Source organism: Suricata suricatta, chromosome 4, assembly GCF_006229205.1.
Source record: "Suricata suricatta isolate VVHF042 chromosome 4, meerkat_22Aug2017_6uvM2_HiC, whole genome shotgun sequence".
NCBI classification, from domain to species: domain Eukaryota; kingdom Metazoa; phylum Chordata; class Mammalia; order Carnivora; family Herpestidae; genus Suricata; species Suricata suricatta.
The window spans coordinates 103204762-103220372 of NC_043703.1; the positions used below are offsets into that span (position 1 = coordinate 103204762).

At 35.6% G+C, this 15611-nt stretch overlaps 1 protein-coding gene across 3 annotated transcripts in view; it reads right to left on the minus strand.

The window, feature by feature from the left end:
- FANCL (FA complementation group L) overlaps window positions 1-15611 on the minus strand; it is a 97565-nt gene that overhangs the window by 9097 nt on the left and 72857 nt on the right. For all 3 annotated transcript variants that reach the window (XM_029937411.1, XM_029937410.1, XM_029937409.1), the window contains one exon: window positions 461-611. In XM_029937411.1, the coding sequence (XP_029793271.1) occupies window positions 461-611 (151 nt within the window). The remainder of the gene's footprint in view (window positions 1-460; window positions 612-15611) is intronic.

Sequence of the window (15611 nt, forward strand, 5' to 3'; positions counted from 1 at the left end):
AAAGCAGGCTCCAGGCTCTGAGCTGTCAGCACAGAGTCTGATGTGGGGCTCGAACTCAAACTGTAAGATCATGACCTGAGCTGAAGTCCAATGCTTAACCAAGTCACCCAGGCACCGCCCCCATTTCTAACAGTTTCTTTTCCCAAATAATGGAAGTTCTGAAAAAACTGTTCCACTATTTCTGTGCTACTGAAAAGCTAATTAAGCAGGGTCTCTGAATACTTCCATTGGATCATCACTTTTTATAATGAACCACTTGCCCTTTTCTCCTGAAATATTTACATTTAAAAAATAGGGATAAGTCAGAGTTCATCCCTGAAAGTTTAAATCATTGACTTCATGCAAAAAAAAGTCTCACCTAAGGGTCCAATGTCCTCTTGAGATCCATTTTCCTTAGTAAAATAAGGTATAATCCAACATCCAAACAAACAAAAAGCCTCCTTTAATCCCTTTTCCCCACCTAGTGCAATCCTGCGTGCTGTTGCACTCCGTGTAGGTTTTTCTGGCTCAAGTACCCAAGTCTTCTCATCGATTTCATCCATAACATCCCAGAATGCTTTCAGTGATTCTAAGGCTGCCAAAAACTGACCATGAATGCTTAATAAGGAGCGCTGTAACAGACAGACAAAAGCAGAGTAAGTTGCCTGACACTCATCAACAGCAGATAATCTTTCACTTAAAATACATTTCAATTTAGAAATTTTAAGCTCTGTTGCACTTCAGCTACAACTACCCTAGTAAACAAGAGTCAACTGTCCATGCTTCATAGCATTCCATTAGCATTCATAGGATTTTTTGACTATCATTGGGACTGTGCATCTCACCAGTAATTGTTTAATTTTAATTTTTTACTGTATGTTTATTTTTGAGAGAGACAGAGCACAAGCAGGAGAGGGGCAGAAAAAGAGGGAGATAAAGAATCTGAAGCAGGCTCCAGGCTCTGAGCGGTCAGCACAGAGTCCAACGCAGGGCTAAAACTCACAAACCATGAGATCATGACATGGGCCAGTCAGATGCTTAGCTGACTGAGCCACCAGGGTGCCCCAGAATTTTTTAAAGACAATATTTATTTTTATTATGATGTATTCTGTCCTGTAGTTATAGAATAGTAACTACTAATAAAGATGACCTGTGTGTACTTTCTTAATATACTATATACATACTGAGCACAGAGTATATATAATTTTAGAATGAAAGATAATCAAGTTATCTAGTATGCAGTTACCAAGTTAAATGCAGAACCATTTGTAATCTGATTATTTTAAACATTATGAATAACTTTACAGACTTAATTAGGCAAAGAGTATAAAAAGGTTCTACATATATGTTCTCTACAAGGTTCTATTGATTAAATTCAAATAATGGAGTACATTTTTTTGTAATATGTCTCTATTAATGAGAATAATGCATCTTTTGGTAGGAGGGAACAGTGTTTAACTGGGGCTCAAAGTGGTGTTCCCTATTATCATAATCAATTGCAAATGTTTATTTGCTAATGCTTTGTAATGAAGCTTTACATATGTCATCCCTAAAAATGTCTCTTCACACACACAGATACTGTAGGAAGTATCTACTACTGTCAAATACTGCTATCAGTCCAGAAGCACAGGACTTATAGATACTACTCATTACTAGGAAGGCATCTGTAGATTCTATGAAGGTCTATTTTTTTTTTTGAGGTAAAATCAACATACATTGTATAAGCTTCAGGTGTACATTCATTATTTGTATACACTGAAACAATCACAATTAGTCTAATCTGTGACAATATAAAATTTTAAACAATTTTTTCTTCCCTCGTGATGAGAACTTTTAAGATTTACTCTCTTCCCAACTTTCAAATAATATAATACAATATTATAGACTAGGTTTAAGATTTCTTCTGATGTTAAACTTTTAGCCAGTGTCTGAATTCAGTTATTTCAGACATTAATCTTCTATGGGAATTAACTTAAATACATTTTCACTAATGATAAGAACTAAAGCCATTACTGATTTTAAAAATCAATTTAGAAGTACTTTCAGCTGAAGAGGTTTCTAACAAAGTAGTATGTTTAAACAATACTGACACTAACTAAATATTTTTATATAAAAAAACAAAAGAATTGAGAAGAATTAAGGATCTTATTGTTTCAAATAAGCAAAACGTATTTTAAAAAAATCACTGAATATCTCCAAATGTATTTATCCAAAATAATGGATACAAGCCAATAATGCAAGAATACAGTATAGCCTGAGTGAGATCAAAAGCCGGTATATTTTGTACTTATATGTACTTCAGGAAAACCCATTTCATCTCCCCACTTGAGTCAGGGTTCACACTTAATAGATTTCATGGCTGAGTTTCACAAAGCTGGTTTCAACTCTTCTAACCTTCCACACACAGGGGAAAACGTGAGAATAGCAATGAGAGCCTAATACCTGCAAAAGTATGTCATTAAATGCGCCACAATTCTTTAGATATACAAACAAGAACCTAGCTGGGATCCCTGAAGATTTTTTCCTACACCTAAAAAATTCATTAACTAAAGACCTGATTCTATTTTTAGCAAATTTCTCAGTAACTCTATTTACCCTAGTATTATTATGTACTATTAGAATATCCCTATTAAAAAAATAAACAAGTCCTATGATGTTTCCATATCCAGACATGCCATCACTGTCTTCCAAAATCTTACTGTGAAGTACCCGATCTAAAATATAAAACTGAACATTACCAGTGTGCCTCATAAAACCATTCAAAACAACCTGCTAACTGGATTTTCCCCCTCTAGTCATACTCCTCTAACTCCCATTATTTACACTGCAATTAAGTTGATATTTGTGTTCTGCAAACCTACTACTACAGTTTCCGGTTTACAACAAAACAATTTCAGTGCAGTTCTTCTCAAGTGCTATTTTTTTCCTTTGAAATACCACCACTAAGTGACAGCAACACAAATTCCAAAAGCTGTCCAATAAATATTTGTTTTAGCAAGTGAAGTCAACTACTTGATATAAAAATAATCATTTATGACCATCATTCTATTTATTAAAGCTATTGTTAGTTATAAGTAGCTTGCAAATTATGTTTTATGTTACTGTTTAAAACCACAGTTCTTTATCGTGGCTTGCAATTAACATTGTTTAATATGTATACATAGATATGTTTACACAGAGTAAATTGAAATACTTTCCATGGGTCTATTTACTACTCCGGGCTTCTCTATCCATGACCATTCCCAAATCTTTTAGGCCAAACAAAACTCCAGAACTGCTCGCCTATCTCTGTATAGATGATCTCTACATGGCTAACAGACACGTCATCCTCCTATCGTTCCTCCCTGATCTCATTATCTTCCCAGAGAAATGCCGCCCTTTTAGGTCTGCCCCCACCTTAGGTGACAGGGGATACTACCCGCCCTACTGTGCAAACCAGAGATCTAACCACAGATTATGAGTTAACTAGATCACTGAAACAACCTCGTAACTAAATTTTCTTCCTTTAGTCACAGACCTCTAAAATAATTATTTACACTGCAATTAAACTGATTTTTGTATTCTTTAGATGTGATACTACAATTTCTTTGTTTATAATAAGATATTGATCATCAGATACATATACAATAATCCAACTGCTGGATTTTTTAATAGCTTTACTCAACTATGAGTTACATATAAGGAACTGCACAAATTTAATGTGTACAAGTTGATGATTATGAGCATGTGCATACCACCATGATACCATCACCACAATCAAGGTAATAAACCTATCCAATACCTCCCCAAAGCTTCCTTCTGTCTTTTTCAGGGCGTTTTCAGTAGAAACTTAACATAAGCTCTATCTACCTTCTCAAGGTTTGAAATGCAAGATACTGTATTGTTAAGTATAAGCATTATGTTGTACAGTGCATCTCTAGAATCTGCTCATCTAGCATAGCTGAAACTTTACACGCACTGAATGACAACTCCGTACTTCCTCCATCTTCCAGAACCCTGACAACCACTACTGTAGTCTCTGTATGTATGAGTTTGACTATATTAGATACTTCACGTTAGAAACATGCAATATTTTTCCTTCTGTGACTGATTTGTTTCATTGGCATAATGTCCTCCAGATTCATTGGTATTTTTGCAAAGGGCAGGATTTTCTCCTTTAAGTCTGTCTTACGAAGACATTTCTCTGGGAAGATAATGAGACTTTAAGGCTTTCTCCTTTAAGGCTGTATATACTATCTTTTCCTACATACCACATTTATTTGTTAATAGACACTTAGATTTTATCCTGTCTCTTTGCTGTTGTGAATAACACTATAATGAACGCGGAGGTACAGGTATCTCTTTGAGGTTCGATTTCAGCCCTTCTGGATATATACCCAGAAGTAGAATTGCTGGATCATACAGCAGTTATATTACTTACGTTTTAGAGGAATATCCACTGTTTTCCATTGTCACCATACCATTTTACACTCCCACTGACAGTGTACCAGTTCCAATTTCTCCACAGGCTGCAGACTCAACCATCAGCCCACAGTCTGATGTGGGGCCCAAACTCATGAGCCGTGAGATACAACCTAACTGAGCCACCCAGGTGCCCCGTTTTTTTGTTTGTTTTTAATAACCATCCTAACAGCCGTAGCATGGTATCTCATTGTAGTTTTGATATGCATTTCCTTGATAATTAATGATGTTGAACAACTTTTCATATGCCTGTTGGCGATTTATAGGTCAAATTTGAAAAAGTATCTATCCAAGTCTTTTGCCCATTTTTTAACCAGGTTTGTTTTTTTTGTTTCTTGTTTTTTGTTTTTTTGGTTTTTTGCTACTGAAGGGTTTCTTATATATTTTGGATGTTAACACCCTATTATCTTCAATTCCACAGAATGCCTTTTCAACCTGATTGTTTACTGTGCAATAAGTCCCTTAGTTTGATACAGTCCCACTAGTCTGTTTTTGCTTTGTTTTCAGTGCTATTAGTGTCATAATCAAGAGATCATTATAAACACTAACGTGAAGAAGTTTTCCTCCCTGTTTTCTACTAGAAGTTTTAGTTTCAGGTCTCATATTTTAAGTCTTTCATTCATTTTGAGTTGGTTTTTGTAGACAAATGCAAGGTAAGGGTCTAATTTTCTTTTTTCATGTGGATATCCTATTTCCCAATATCATTTCTTTAAAGACTATTCTTTTTCAAAATCAGTACTATAATGTCTCTTTCCTTTCTCTCTGTTCTTAACTACATCTATATTTAAAATATCTATAATTACCTATTTCATTGTAAACCCATGGAAAAGTTAACCAAAACCCAAAAAAGTCACAGAGTGTTTTCACAGTGACATCTTCCATTTGAAAGTAACAATATCCACTTCCGGCATGCCTGACGGTAAATGAATCCCAAACACAGTTCTACTTAATTCCGCATTTTGAACAGAAAATCAAAGATCTCTTTTTATAAAAGAAAATGGATGTAAGAAAAAAAATACAACAATAACTCTAAAACTAGAAGTCAGTTGGTAATTATACAAAAAGTAAATTTTAAATCCTGAAAGTAACCATCAGATTTTACTAGTCACATGAGGTAGATTTAAAAAAAAAAGAGTCCAAAGAGATGGAAAGTGGGACACAAACACTTCTCTTAGAAATTTTAGTGAACTTAAGAGGTAGACATTAAAATTAGATCAGTAAGCTACCTGAAAAAAAGACTTTTCTTTTATTCATTAAATCATTCACAAACTCTTATTTTGAATTGATTTCCCTACTGAAATTGAAAAAAAAAGCACTTATAAATACAGTCTCTAATATCATTAAATATTCTATATACATCATAAATGCCAAAGGAGCATGCTATAATATGACCAAAATCAGTATCAAAGTTAAATATTTTGTAAGAAGTTTTCTAATACTTTTTTCAAAAACAACAACTGCCAAGTTCTCTCTTTTTTTTTTTTACATTTTATTTTGGGGGGGAAGGAGGACAGAGAGGGAGAAAGAGAATCTCAAGCAGGCTCCACATTCAGCACAGAGCCTGATGTGTGGCTCAATCCCATAACCCCAGGGCCATGACCTGAGCCGAAATCATGAGTCACACACTCAACCAAGTGAACGACTAAGGTGCCTCACTGAGTTCATTATTTTTACTAGAAGCAGTTTCCCATCTCACCAAAGCTACTATTTTAAGGTTCTGGGGTCTTTCTGAGGTGAGCAGGGGAGGGAGAGTGAATTTGCAATGTGCAAAATAAATTTAAAACTGAATCAAAGAAAAACTCAGAAAAAGTAAGAATACTAATATTAAGAGGTAATATTAAAATATAAAATGTTGGCAAAGATGTAAAAACAATGTAAACTCTCATATGCTGCTGCTGAGCAAAACCACTTTTGAAAAGATTAGACACCTTCTGTAAAAACTAAGTCTATTTCTATCTTATGACCTAGCAATTCCACTCCAACAGAAATGAAAAGATATGTTCATAAAAAGTCTTATACAAGAACGTTCATAGCAGTTTTATTCAAAGAGCAAAAAATCAGTGTAAATACAAATGTCCATTAATAAAAGATAGAATAAACAAACTCCAGTATATTTATGTAATGAACTACTACTCAGGAATAAAAAGAACAGTCTATGGCCATACCACCCTGAACGCACCCGATCTCGTCTGATCTCGGAAGCTAAGCAGGGTCGGGCCTGGTTAGTACTTGGAGGGGAGGAATAAAAAGAACAAACCACTGATACATGTCACAACATGGATGAATTTCAAAAATATGCTGGGTGAAATGAGGCTATCTACAAAGAGAACATACTGTACGTTTCTATTTATATTAAATCTGGAACAGACATAAATGAGGCATGGTTTAAAAAAATCAAAACAATGGGGATTTACTGAGAAGAGATCAAAGAGTAAGATAATGGTAATGTTCTGCATCTTGAAAATCGACTGCATGAGTATATTCATTTACAGAAACTTATGCTACACTTAGGATTATGCATTTTGTTGTTTCCAAATTTCACCAAGAACTAAATTCTAGTTAAAGCAGAAATACTGAAGGATTTTGGAGAAAGATCTCAGACACCTGCAAAATATTTTGAAAGGCACCAAAACTCAGCTACACTTACGAATGAAGAGATGCACAAATGGAAAGGTAAGTGACGAAGCCAGAATAGTAAATGTTAACTGTACAATCTAGGTGGTGGATAGAGAAGTATTCACCATAAACTTTTTCAAGTTTGGTGGGTTTGAAAATTTATAAAAAATACTAGGGGAAGGAGAGTTATATAACATATATGTAAATTACTCATTGTAACTGAGAGAGTTAATTAAGTTTGCCGAGTTAGGTTATTGGTTAATCTTTCATTTTTTTTCAAATATTCAATAACCTTTAATTCTTCACATCTACATATTTAAATAATATACTTGAGACCCTCTCCAAAACAAAACATGAATATGTCTTCTTAGAAAAGAAGCTCACTGTATAAGCCAAGCTATACTCTTTGAAAAGTCTCTAACAGATATTCTTAACCAGAGAATCAGAAGCTTGGGCTAAAAAATACATCTTTATTTTCTTTAAGTCAGATTTAGCATTTCCTTCAACTACAGATACCAACAACAAAGAATAGAAATAGAATCAATACCTGTAACTTTCTCTACAACAAAAATTATGTTGCAATCACCTAGGGAAATTGAACACTAATATCTACATTCCACTGTCAGTCATTACTTTTTAATTAATCTTGGTTCAATGAAGCCTTGGCACTGGGACCTCTAAAGATCCCCAAATGATTCTAAAGTGCAAAGTTAAGAACCACTGCTAGAGGGGCACCTGGGTGGCTCAGTCAGTTGGGCGTCTGACTTCGGCTCAGGTCATGATCTCACAGTCCACAGGTTCAAGCCCCATATCAGGCTCTATGCTGACAGCTGGCTCAGAGCCTGGAGCCTGTCTTCAGATTTTGTGTCTCCCAATCTCTGACCCTCCCCTGTCTCTCAAAAATTAATAAAAAACAAAAAATTTAAAAAAAAGAACCACTGGTAGAATAATGAAGAATAGTCATCTCATTATAGTCCAAAGCTTACAGAGTCATGTTTCTAAAAGATTTAAACAATTCACGTAGCAAGAGACAAAGAAGGGCACTACACAATGACAAAAGGAACCATCTAACTGTAACTATCCATGGACCCAACATAGAAGCACCTAAAGATATGAAGCAAATATTAACAGACAAAAAAGGAGAAACTGATGGTAATACACATAGAGGACTTGAATACCTCACTATACCTATCAAAGGATAGGTCAGCGAGAAAAAAAAAAATCAACAAGGAAACAGTGGCTTTAAATGACACATCCAACCAGATGGACCTAACATTTATTACACAAAACACTCCATTCAGAAACAGCAAAGTACACATTCTGTTTCAAGTGCACATAGAATATCCTGAAGAAGAGATCACACATTAGGATACAAAACAAGCTTCAAAAAAAAATGTAAGAAAACAAATCATATCAAGCATTTTTTCCCAAATACTACAGTGTGAAACTAGAAATCAATTACTAGAAAAAGTCTGGAAAGAATGCAATACATGAAGGCTAAAAAGTATGCCATTAAACAATAAGAGCCAACCAAAAATTAAAGAGGAAATAAGAAAAACACATGGAGAAAAATGAAGATGAAATCACAATGGTTCAAAATCTTTGGGATGCAGCAAAAGCTCTTCTATGAGGGAAATTTATAGCAATTCAGACAAGAAAGAAGAAAGAAGAAAAGAAAGAAAACAAGAAAAATCTCAAACTTTACACCTAAAATAGCTAGACACAGAAAAATAATGTCAAAAGCTAGAAGAAAGAGAATGATAAAGATTACAGCAGAAATAAATGAAGTCAAGATTTAAAAATTAGAAAAGAGCAACAGAACAAGTAACTTATTCTTTGAAAATATAAACAACACTAACAAAGCTTTAGCCAGACTAATCAAAAGAGGACTCAGAAGGGGCGCCTGAGTGCCTCCAACAGTTGGGCATCCGGCTTTGGCTCAGGTCATGATCTCGCAGTTAGTGGGTTCGCGCCCCGTGTCAGGCTCTGTGCTGACAGCCAACTCAGAGCCTGGAGCCTGTCTTCAGATTCTGTGTCTCCCTCTCTCTCTGACCCTTCCCAGCTCTCTCAAAAATAAATAAGTAACATTTTAAAATTAAAAAAAAGAGAGGCCTTATACAATTAAAATGAGAAATGAAAGAGAACAAATAATAACTGACACTACAAAAATACAAAGGATAAAAAGAATATAATGAAAAACTATATGCCAACAAATGGGATAACCTAGAAGAAATTAATAAATTTCAGGACATTTGAGTGGCTCAGTGGGTTGAGTGTCAGACTTCAACTCAGGTCATCATCTCATGGTTGGTGAGTTTGAGCCTGCATCAGGCTCCCTGCTGTCAGCATGTAAGCACAGAGCCGGCTTCTAATCCCCCGTACCCCTCTCTCTGCCCGTCCCCAAGTTGAGCTCTCCCCAAATAAATAAATTTTTAAAAAAGAAATGGATAAGTTCCTAGAAACACATCTTCCAAGACTTAATCATAAAGAAATAGAAAATTTGAACATACCAATTATTAAGAATAAAATTGAATCAGTAATCACAGAACTCCTAGCAAACAAAAGTTCAGGACAAGACAGATTCACTGCTAAATGCTGCCAAATATTTAAAGAAGAGTTAACTTAACACCCCAATCTTCTCAAACTATCTCAAAAAACAAAAGAAGAAAAACTTCCAGACTCATTCTACAAGGCCAGCATTACCTTGATACCAAAACAAGACAAAAACACTACAAAGAGAGGAAATTGCAGGCCAATATCTCTGATGAACAGACTAAAAGTTCTCACAAAATATTAAAACAATTTCAATGATACAGTAAAAAAAAAAAGCATTCACTGTGATTAAGTAGGATTTATTCTAGGATGCAAAGGTAGTTCAACACTCACAAATCAATAAATGTGATACATCACATTAATAAAAGATAAAAATTATATGATCATCTCAAGATGCAAAAAAGCATTTGACAAAGATGAAATCCATTTATGATAAAAATTCTCAACAAAGTGGGTTTAAGAGAATTTTTTTTCTAAGTTTTGAGACAGAGAGAGACAGAGCACAAGTAGGGGAGGGGCAAAGAGGGAGACACAGAATCGGAAACAGGCTCCAGTCTCTGAGCTGTCAGCACAGAGCATGACGTGGGGCTCAAACCCACGAACTGTGAGATTATGACCTGAGCCGAAGTCGGATGCTTATTAACCATCTGAGCCACCCCGGTGCCCCAACAAAATGGATTTAAAAGAAACATACCTCAGCATAATAATGGCCATATGTCACAAACTGACAGACAGCATCATATTCAATGGTGAAAAAGAGAGCTTTTCTCTTAAGATCAGACACAGAAAGAGTATCCACTCTTATCACTTCTAGTTAATATAGTACTGGAAGTCCTAACTGCAGCAATCAGAAAAGAAAAAGAATTAAAAGCCATACAAAACTAGTAAAGATGAAGTAAAACTTCACTCTCTGCAGATGACATGATCCCATATATAGAAGACCCTAAAGACTCCACCAAAAAACTATTAGAACTGATAAACTTCCGGATACAAAATCAACATACAGAAATTAATAAAACAATATCATTTACAATTTTACCAAAGAAATTAAAAACCTAGGAATAAACTAGGTAAAGAAGGTAAAAGATCCGCTGCTGTACTCTAAAAATTATAAAGCACTAATGAAAGAAATTGAAGATGAGAGAAACAAGTAGATGTTCCATGTTCATGGATTAGAATATTGTTGAAATGTCCATACTACCCAAAGCAAGCAAGCTGAAGACTCAACACAATCCCTATCAAAATCCAACAGCATTTTCACAGAACTAGAACATTATACTAAAATTTATATGGAAGGACAGAAGACCTATAATAGCCAAAGAAATTTTGAGAAAAAAGAACAAAACTGGAGGTATCACAATCCCAACATATGTTAAAATTAGATGTGGTAATCAAAACAGTATGGTGCTGGCACAAAAACAGTCACAGAGATCAACAGAACAGAATAAAGAGCCCCAAATTAAGCCCATGTTTACGTGGTCAATTAACCTATGACAAAGGAGGCAAGAATATACAAGAGATAAAAGACCGTTTCTTCAATCACTGGTGCTGGGAAAACTGGACAGCTACACGCAAAGATATGAAACTGAACCACTTTCTTACACCACACAAAAAAGAAAACTCAAAATGGATTAAAGACCTGGGGCGCCTAGGTGGTTCAGTCTGTAAACCTCAAACTTCAGCTCTGGTCATATCTCGTGGTTTCATGAGTTCAAGCCCTGTGTCAGCAGAGTGCTGACAGCTTGCAGCCTGGAGCCTGCTTTAGATTCTCCCCCTCGCTCTCTGCCCCTCCCCCACTAGCACTCTATCTCTCTGAAAAAAAAGGGGGATTAAAGACCTAAATGTGAGACTTGAAACCACAAAAATCCTGGAAGAAACAATAGGCAGTAATATCTGACAGCCTTAGCATCATTTTTATAAGTGTCTCCCCAGGCAAGAAAAATGAATGCAAAAATAAACTTATTTAAGACTATACGAAAAGGAAAAGCTTTTACATAGTGAAGGAAACTAGCAACAAAGCAAAAAGGAAACCTGGTGAATGGGAGAAGATACTGACAATGATATATTCATTAGAGGTTAATAATATCCAAAATATATAAAGAACTTACACAGACTACACTTATCATGGTAAACATTGAGGAATATAAAGAGTTGTCAAATCAATATGTTCTACCCCTGAAACTAATAGAACACTGTATTTTAATTACACTTCAATGAACAAAAAGATCTGGGGCATCTAGTTAAGCACCTGACTCTTGATTTCAGCTCAGGTCATGATCTCACAGTTTATGAGACAGAACCCCCTATTGGGCTCTGGGCTAACAGCACAGAGTCTGCTTGAGATTTTCTCTCTCTCTTCTCTCTCTGCACCCCGCCCACCGCTCATATAATGTCTCTCTCAAAATAAATACACTTAAAAAAAATTCAGGCAGCTCAGTTTATGAGGAAAAAGGCATCCTTAACATTTACATCATAATTTTAATTTGGCCATTTTTAAATAGTATTTTAATTTTATTTAATTTTAATTTTGGAATTTCAGGGGTATATAATAAATTTGTAAAAATGAACACATTTTATAATTAGAACTATGGGGACAAGTTTTAACTTCAACACAGAACTATCAATTTGTAACCATATTTCACAAGCTATCTGGGTCAAGAACTGAATGCAGAGAGAGACAAATATTATATGATTTCACTTAAACGTGGAATCTAAACAACAAAACAAACACAAACACAAAAACACAAAACAGAAACAGATCCACAAATACAGAGAACTGATGGTTGCCAGAGGGAAGGGAACTGGGAGGATGGGCAAACGAGGGAAGTAGAATAGGAGATACCGTCTTCCAGTTATGGAATGACTCCATCATGGTGATCAAGATACAGCACAGGGAATACAGTCAATGGTACCACAATGACACTTTACAGTGACAGATGGTGCTACACATGTGGGGAACACAGCACCAAGTACAGCCTTATTGAAGCACCATGTTGTGCAGTCAACTATACTTCAGTAAATAAAAAAATCAAAAGAATGTATGTTCTCATTTAGAGCACAGTGAGCTATACCAAATTAAATAAGCAAATAATATACAAAATAATTTGTGTGTTAATACAATTCAGTCCAGGAAATGTATAAAACGTGCCTAAGAGTTATGCTCTATCATAGATATAGGCTGATCTAAAAAACAGGAGATACGATATAACATGTTAAGATCAGACTTTGTAGTCAAATCTTGAGTCTCATTCCTAGCTCCACCCTCTCTCTTAATACTAGTTGCATCTTTCTCAGCCAATTAATCTCACTTAGCTTCAACACAGAAGTAGTGTTAACCCTTACAAGATTTGAGATAATGTACATAAAATGCTTAACTGCTTAGCATACAGTATATTTAAAAATTGATAGCCATTATTATGTCATATAGTCCTTGATCTGGAGAAGTTCACAACTCATGAGTAAGAACAGTAAACTGAAGAAGATCTATTTTATTATACAAAGAATAATCTTAATATAAAAAGGTTATTGAAAAATCAGTAAAAAAAAATATGTAAGAATTTTACAAAAGGGGGGGGGATGAAGAGTTAATTAATCCAAGGAAAAAATACATATCATCAAATAAAAAATACTCCACCTCAAGTTTACACATTATTTCTCTATATGCAAAACCTCAGGGTGAGAGAAGAGGCGAGCCAAGCCTGAAGAATCAGAGGACGTGAGAAGGAGGCGTCCTGGGTGGGGCTGCTCTCCCAGGAGCAGCTGTCCCTTCCAGGCTGACTGCGGCTCCACGGCTACCTTCTCTCTTCCAGCACTCGGGTTACTAGTCACTGCTTTATTTTAGAACCTCACTGATGAGGTGAGCGCCCTGTGGTCATATGGGACGTGATGCATGCCTTTAATCCATCCCAGAATTATCCAGAGTGGATTTATTCTCATCTGGCTCCAATGACTTTATTCCAATGTTTCAAAGATCCTAATTTAGTGTAGTTTTAACCCATTTTATGACAATTTTTATTTTCTTCTTTGTACTTTTCCATATTACCTATAATATGTATTACTCTTATAATCATAAAGCACATGTAAAAATAAAAACAAACGGTCTGTTAGCTACTTTTTCATTTCATGATGTGCATAGTATAGTGAAAAGATACGCAACCCTTAATTTAATGAAACAAATACGTCAACAATGTGTCAGGTCTGTGTTGGGATTCCTGATACAAAGAGCAGAGCATCCAGTACACAGTAAGGTCTCAGCTGACATCTTCATGGTAACAACATATTTGATCAAGACATACTCAGTGACTTAAAGCCTTACCACTGCATCTATAAATATGGGTGTGCAGTAGACAACTCCTAAGGTGACTTCCAGCTCTAAAAGCTGAGAACTCTATAGCTATTTGAAAATCCATAAAGTAGGTAATACTGTCCACTTAAAAGTACCTATCTTTCCTGAGGCGCCTAGGTGGCTCAGTCGGTTAAGCCTCTGACTTGGGCTCAGGTCATGACCTGATGGCTCCTGAATACAAGCCCCTGTTGAGCTCTGTGCTGACAGCTCAGAGCCTGGAGCCTGCCTCAGATTCTGTGTCCCTCTCTCATTCTGCACCTCCCCTGCTCATCCTCGTTCTCTCTCTCTCTCAAGCATAAACATTAAAAACATTTTTATGTATCCATTAAATATGAACACCTTATATGCCTCAACATAGTCACTTCCTCTTTAATCAACAGAATTTTCATACCAGAATCAAACTATTTGGACTACATTATATCTTCTATCCCCATGTATTCATGTCAATGATGCGTTACATAACTATTATTATTTTCTAATGTAAAAGAAAAAAAGTCTTCCAAAACCTTTCAGTTTTGGAATAGGTTAAAAACCACAAATTTCTAGCCATAATAGCAAAGCAATTACATAGCTGTAACATGGCAAAGACCCAAAAATTACACCCAGAATACTGCAAGGGATTAATTTACTAATCAAAGGAAAATGCTATCTTTTTTTTTTTTGCACACATTCATAATACTATGATTTAAAGAAATGAAATAGAGGAAGAAAGACATAAGATAGGAAAAAAAATAAAGAAGAGAGACAACAGAAATAAGCAGCAAAAAGCAAAAGTGGAAACAACAACACAAATCCCATAAAAACACATACACTATAGGCTTAGAGCCCCAGTAACCAAAATAATGGTGCAGAAACCGAACTTTAAGTTGCTGTGGCAGGACAAAGGAGAAGACAGGATGCTAAACAACCTCTTGTCCTTAAACATGAGAAAGGAAAAAAAAAAAAAAAGAAAGAAAGAAATCCTGAGAAAGCTGGAAAATAGAAAACAAGGTGGGAAGAGTACATTTTATATTCTACTCTGCCTGCTCCAAAGACTTGCAGCAAGGGCCATGTTGAGGTCTAACCACCACTCTCTCTTGTAGTCTCTAGAACTGTAACATTAGAAGAAAGGCACAGACCAAACACCAGAAATTGGAAAACTACATTTATAACATTACATGCACAGGGAGCACAGGAGTTAAGTCAACAGAGGAGAGATTCTCTGGTATGGAGTCCAATCTTCCTGTGTGAAAAGCAAAGGTCAGAGAATAACAAGAATGTATTAATCTCAAGAAAAAAGTAGGAAAAAAATAGACATCTTGACAAAACTTGAGAAGAGCAAGCATAAAGATAATAAGAGATCACACTAATACTAAGTTCACCTAAGACAGTTAATGAAATTTTCCTAAAGGTAGGACGCCTGGGTGACTCAGTCAGTTGAGTGTCCAACTTCAGCTCAGGTCATGATCTCACAGTTCCTGGGTTTGAGCCCTGTGTCGGGCTCTGTGCTGACAGCTCAGAGCCTGGAGCTCGCTTCGGATTCTGTGTGTCCCTCTCTCTCTGCCCCCTCCCCCACTCATGCTCTGTCTCTGTCTCGGTCTCTCTCTCAAAAAGAAACAAAAACTAAAAAAAATTTTTTTTTTTATAAAAACAAAGCAACTAAAAGGCTTATTCTATT